This window comes from Argentina silus (genome assembly GCF_951799395.1).
Source record: "Argentina silus genome assembly, chromosome: 1".
Taxonomy (NCBI): Eukaryota; Metazoa; Chordata; class Actinopteri; order Argentiniformes; family Argentinidae; genus Argentina; species Argentina silus.
In genome coordinates, this window is record NC_139655.1 from 28,671,448 (window position 1) to 28,678,338 (window position 6,891).

At 47.3% G+C, this 6,891-nt stretch overlaps 1 protein-coding gene across 1 annotated transcript in view; it reads left to right on the forward strand.

Moving 5' to 3' along the window:
• The first annotated feature begins 1,059 nt into the window (after nt 1-1,059).
• Nucleotides 1,060-6,891, forward strand: part of jph1a (junctophilin 1a) — a 34,185-nt gene continuing 28,353 nt past the window's right edge. The window contains exons 1-3 of the mRNA XM_083676695.1: nt 1,060-1,116; nt 1,244-1,737; nt 4,018-4,786. Coding sequence (XP_083532821.1) covers nt 1,359-1,737; nt 4,018-4,786 — 1,148 coding nt within the window. The 5' untranslated portion in view covers nt 1,060-1,116; nt 1,244-1,358. The remainder of the gene's footprint in view (nt 1,117-1,243; nt 1,738-4,017; nt 4,787-6,891) is intronic.

Consider the following 6,891-nt stretch of genomic DNA (forward strand, 5'->3'; position numbering starts at 1 on the left):
TACCAATCAATCATCGTTTGAATGCCACCGCCTATTTGAGTATTGTTGCTGACCATGTGCATCCCTTCATGGCCACAATTTACCCATCTTCTAATGGCTACTTCCAGCATGATAATGCACCATGTCACAAATCTCAAACTGGTTTCATGAACATAACAATGAGCTCAGTGTTCTTCAGTGGCCTTCCCAGTCACCGGATCTGAATCCAATAGGATACCTTTGGGATGTGGTAGAACAGGAGATTCACAGTTTGAAAGTGCACCTGAAAAATCTGCAGCAATTGCGTGATGCAATCATGTCACCATGGACCAGAATCTCAAAGGAATGTTTCAAACATCGAATCAATGCCACGAAGAATTGAGGCTGTTGTATGTGCCTTGATCAGCAGAGGTCACTGTACTCCAGTCCTTTTTTAAATCTCTGCAAGTCTTCAATGTATTATATTGTCAGTTTATCTATGACAGAATCCTTGTTTCCATTACATAATGCACATACCCTTTCTTCATTCAATAGTTGGATTGTTTATTAGTTATCATTTTAGTGTATTACCTTTCAATTACCTGGCAATAGTTTGAATTTCTTACCCATACAGGATCATACAGGAGGCCTATGTACAGTAAGAAGCTAACAGATGTCATTACAGTAAATATTGAAATACCCTAGTACAAGCAACAACAGAAAATGTCAAAGTCACCTTGCAATAAACAGATATATGTGGAATTATTTTTTTCGGTTGACCTTCTTTTTTCCATTTACTCCATTCAGTCATAGAACAAAAATAAACCTAGGGTCCAGAGAACACACCTGTGCAAGGAAGGAGGCGCGTTTTTCAAAAGTTATTTCGGTGGCAGGTCGCAAGCAGCAGTGGCAAACGCTACTGTGCCATTTGAAATATGATTTATTGGCGAACAGCGGTACATTATTCACAGTGCTCGAGCGCGTCCACGCTCTTAATTAGCTGAGGGGGAGAGAGTGGGAGGTTCTACTGGCGTGACGTAGCAATTGGCAGTGTCTTTCTTCGGCGCCGACTCGATGCTTCTCTCTCTCCCTCTGTGATCAGTGGGTGAGAGGGGGGAGACAGAAAACATACAGCGGCGGATACAGCGTGCGCCTCTGGTAAATGACTCTCCCCATTCATACCCTCACACTAACCATTACGCATGCTTTTTTCTTATATATCAATATCTGAACCATACACTGCTCGTCAACATCACTGTTTTTGTTTCTTTACTTGTGTAAACAGAGTCATCATCTTGTTGGCTCATCCTTTCTTCACATCTTCGGTCCTGGATCCCGCGGGGGGAATAGGAGACAATTGAGTCTACGCCGCATTCTGCTTTATTTCTAGCCTATTCTGAATGACGGGCGGAAGGTTTGACTTCGACGATGGAGGCACTTACTGCGGCGGGTGGGAGGACGGCAAAGCCCACGGACACGGCATCTGCACCGGACCCAAGGGCCAGGGCGAGTACGCCGGGTCCTGGTCCCACGGCTTTGAGATAGTGGGGATCTATACCTGGCCCAGCGGGAATACCTACCAGGGTTACTGGTCGCAAGGGAAGCGGCATGGGCTCGGTGTGGAGACCAAAGGAAAGTGGACGTACCGCGGGGAGTGGAGTCATGGCTTTAAGGGTCGCTACGGGGTTCGTCAAAGCCATAATACACCTGCCAGATATGACGGGACGTGGAGTAACGGGCTACAGGACGGATACGGGATCGAAACCTATGGCGATGGTGGTAAGAGAGGCAACATTGTCATGGTCTTTTAATTGCGTGTGTGTCTGCCTTTAAAGGATGTCTTGATCTCTCCTGTTGTTGCGTGCGAAGATGCTCCTGCAGAATTAGAACTGAGCGATAATGGAGATTCGTTTACTAGGTTGAATCTCCTTGGTGGAGTGGTTTGAGTTTTAGTTAACACCTATTGCGCACGACATAGGTGTGTCATTGGCCTATCGATATTATTCACAGATCAAACTACGATTTTAAAATATGTTAGATTGGCCCTAACAATGTGTTAACTCACTAGATTTGTTTTAACGTCAACCTGAATCTGTTTTGTTCCGTGACCACAAACTCGCATTTTCAAACACCGATTTGTACTCATGTGACAGTGTATTCACAGTAAGTGAGGGAAACGCGGCTCCCGTCACTGGTTCTGTGGTACCATTCATCGACGATGCACCGAGACATTCGAAATTGGCAAATCAGGGCAAAGTGCGCGCACAGACACTTTTAATCTTATTATAGCCGGCTTATCACCTAGTCAGGTTGCATTTTCAGATTTAAACCATACAAGATTAGGCTACATGTAAACGATAACATGTCATACTTCAGTGCATCATCCTACTCCCAGTAAATGTCCTGTAACATAGGCCCGTTGTTATCGTGTTTACACAATCATCGACATGTTGTTGTTGTTGGTCTTTTTTTTTTCTTGTCTTTTTTTTTTAATCTAACGCGCAATCAGAGCCGTTGACACATTCAGTGGCGCTGAAAGTGAGAGTAGATCAAGTTGACACCTCTGTAGGATCTCTGATCTGTGTGGAGTGTTCTGACTCTGTCAGAGCAAAGGTGTGATCAGGGTAGAGAGATAACTCTGCTCCTGCATCAGTCCCTCTGATACCACCTGAACCTCATCCACAGGCCAATGATGCATACATATAGTATTCTGTCTACCAAATGTTATCGTCATGGCTTACCATTCAATAGGATTAATAGTGTGTTGAGGTCAATAATGGGTCGCTACATACCAATAAACTAACATCATGCACAGTAGTTTGACCCTTTGACTGTGAATTGACTTACCTAGCCTACTTATTAACAACCTACACCTTATAGTGTATGCTGATTGGGTTTTGATATCCAGCAAGACCAATAGGATTGGTGGAATAACCCATTAATAAAGTCATTGCTAACCCAATCCCCTGTCGTGGAAGACAAACGGCTGTAGAGTGAGTGTTCTGTCAGAGAGAAGAGAGACGGCGGTTGCCTGAAATAGGTCCCTCACATTCATCTCCAGTGATCTTAGCGTTCCCACCTTAATCAAATCTACGTGATTGAGTTAGTTATGCTCACAGTCCCACTGTTGGGGGAGATGAAGTGACAACATTCCATTAGCTTACAGCAGGGAGGGCTGAGGGCCTGTACTTGTGCTCCTATCACAACAACACAACACATTCACACTTGCTGTCTGGTACTGTAAGCACAGGAGGAGTCTTTTGAGATGGTGCACTGTATCCATCAGAAATGGGATAGGCCATGTCTTATGGTCGTGATTGGAGATCCACACAAGGAATCTCTGGGCCAAATAGCCTAATTGTTTGAGATTCATGTAACTCGTATATTTTTCACATTGGTCATTGACATCAATGGAAGATTTGAATAACATATTACATACATGTATTATCATATGTACGAACCCCTTAACTCCACAGAAGAATGACTATGGGATATGGCCACTTAGGTAGAGTCATGGGTATATGTACAGTAATCACATCCCCAATATCATTACACCACCAACCTGATGTTCTAATACTGTTTATTGACTCTATTCCCTGAAGCAGAGTTTGTTTCAAACGACAACACCGTTTTTCCAAGAGTATGTTAGAGGCTTATTGTGAGTCATTGGAATGTACCGTGTCCTAATAGATTTGAATGTTGAACGGAAATGTTTCAGTCTATTAAGGAAGAGTGGTCAAATTAGGTCATGAAGACTGGAATGCTGTGTCTGTAGCATTTACCACCACTGTGTTTAAATTGGCTTCTCATTCAGTCCTGGGACCTCAGGTGGGTTTTCTCAACAGCTAATCAATGTCTTCAATGAAGCACTGAACCACATGAGAAAGGACTTTATTAGCCCTCTGCTGCATGTTTGGGTGTTGAAGTAGGGGCTTATTAGGTCTCTCTTCTTTGGGTTCCCCTACACGGATACTAAGTGATATGAATTGATTGTATGACTGATTTCCCATCTGGGACACCTCCACACCCACACGGCTGTCTCTGTGTGCTGTCCCTCAGGTACGTACCAGGGCCAGTGGATGGGCGGGATGCGTCACGGCTACGGCGTGCGTCAGAGTGTGCCTTACGGTATGGCCACGGTGATCCGCTCCCCGCTCCGCACCTCCCTGGCCTCCCTCCGCTCGGAGCAGAGCAACGGCACCGTCCTCCAGGATCTCTCCTCCTCCACGGACACGCCCACCGGCGGCCGCGGCGGCTTCGTCCTCAACTTCCACTCGGACAGCGAGGTGGTCACGGGCAAGAAGAAGGGCCTGTTCCGCCGCGGCTCCCTCTTCGGCAGCCTCCGGCAGCTGCGCAAGTCCGACTCGCGGACGTCCATCTCCAGCAAGCGCAGCTCGGCGCGCAGCGACGCCGCCATGAGCCGCATCAGCTCCAGCGACGCCAACTCCACCATCTCCCTGGGCGACAGCGAGCTGCCCGACGAGGACCTGCTACTGGAGGATCACGTGGACGCCACCACCACCGAGACCTACATGGGTGAGTGGAAAAACGACAAGCGCAACGGCTTCGGCGTCAGCGAGCGCTCCAACGGGATGAAGTACGAAGGGGAGTGGGTGAACAACAAGAGGCATGGCTACGGGTACACAGTTTTCCCCGAGGGCACCAAGGAAGAAGGGAAGTACAAAAATAATGTGTTGGTGCGTGGAATACGGAAGCAGTTGATTCCTCTTAAGAACCCCAAAACCAAAGAGAAGATGGACCGGGCTGTAGAGGGGGCGCAGAGGGCTGCAGCCATCGCCAGGAGTAAAGTGGAAATAGCAGCTTCCAGGTAGGTGGTGTGTGTGTACATGTGTGTGTGTGTGCGTGCTTGCGTGTGTGCCTGTGTACAGACAGGTGCATGCTGTGTACGTGTTTGTGTTTATGTGTGTGTGTGTGTGTGTGTGTGTGTGTGTTTGTGTTTGTGTTTGTGTTTGTGTTTGTGTGTGTCTGTGCGTCTGTGTTTTGGCCACCTGCAACCAGTCCACACCCCCCACCCGTGTGCAGCCTTCTGATCTGTAAGAACTAGGCCACTGCCAGCCACATTCCCAGGCTGGTATGATTACCTCTTTAAGTCTTCAGCCTATTTCTGTGAACAATCTCCTGTTTAATACATCTGATTGAAGGCACAGTCCCCTATAACTGGAATCTCATGACAGAGCTCCTCACGTTGATTCATCTGCCTGAGGGAGAGCTTCTGTGTGACGGTTTGTGAGAACACTTTTTTCTGAGGTTGTGTGATCAGGCTCGCAAAAAGGTTCCGCTTCTATTCTCTGCCCATATCTTAGATGCCCAGGGAGTGGGGGTCACTGTGTAATAGAGCCATACCTGTGCCCATGCCAAGTGCATCTTGTGTGCCCTAGAACGATACCCTGCCTGCCAAGCACTGCTCTGATGTGGCATCTGCTCTTTGACAGGTGGGCTTGACGTGACCTTTTCATTGAAAGTCCCCCCCCCCCCCCCCCCTCCGTTTTCATCTCAGAGCTCACAGGAGGGTCTGTAGGGTCAGCGATAGATGTTTTTGTTTGTTATGTCTTGAATTTAATCATCAGGAACGTGATGTTCATCACCACTCTTTCAGTGGTCTTCCCGATAACCACAGGCTACAGGTACAGAGTGCCCACACTCACTGTATTCTCTTTTTCTCCCTCCCTCCCTCACATACTCATACACACACACACACACACACACACACGCACGCACACACATGCACGCACACGCACACACACGCACACACACACACACACGTGCAAATACACTCAGTGGATTTAAGGTGGCCTGCAGAGCGGGAACACTATCAGACAGACAATGAAAAGGATTATCCAGGCCTGACCTGCAGCAATGCACTGGTCACAACCACAAATCAGAGATTGTCTGATGACGGGTTTTTGAAGCATTCAGCGCTGCGGTACTATGGTACTATGGTACTATGGTACTACGGTACTACGGTACTATGCCACGGCAGAGGGACGGTCGAAGGCGTGTGTATGTGTAAGAGAAAGAGCGTAGCGGAGAGGGAAAGACCGAGAGATAATGGCATGAAAGTTTTTCGGAAAGAAAGAGAGGAAATGGATGAAAGAGACTGTGTTATCTCCTCGTGCGCCATGGATTAGGCTGTGTCCATAGTGATGTGATTGAGAACAAAGCACATGACATTACCGTAGCGTTCAAGCAGCTAAGGTAATAGCATCAAAGCTAATGTACTACTATTTAATGCCAATAGGTCTTCAGTTCTGTGTTCTCTTATTCAATTACTGTCTTTTTACATACTGTATACCTCGGTCATGTGGTTTGTCTTTGATGATCTTATCTTACCCGCATGAAATACACTATTTGTTTGTATTAACGAGCCAGATCACTGTTTTATGAACAGGCAGCCACACCACCAGTCAGTGTACATGAATGGTTGTGTAAGCTTCATTATGCAGTGCATGGCAGAGATGGTGGTGGTGGTATTGATCCCATACCAAGTCATGTGATCTTCCATTGACCTGGAATGGACCCAGTGAATCCAGAGGGGAATTAGGGAGAGGAAGCCATCACTCTGAGAGGAAGAGAGAGAGAGAGAGAGAGAGAGAGAGAGAGAGAGAGAGAGAGAGAGAGAGAGAGAGAGAGAGGGAGGGAGGAGGGGAATAAGCATCGATTCTGTCAAATGAAAGGTGAAGTGAATTTGCTGAGCAGGAGGTCAGATGAAAGACTAGAGCAGGACAGAAATGAAGGGATGGCACAAACAAGACAAGAGGAGTGATGGTGCCCTCCTTCTCTGTGGAAAGACAGGCAGAGATTAACCGTCCCATCAGCCCCTGGGGCACAGCTGATGACCTCATGGTGTTGATCAGCTAATCGATTGAGAGCTAGTATGAGTCCTCTCTGGTGCCAGGCCGCTCTATCATCACC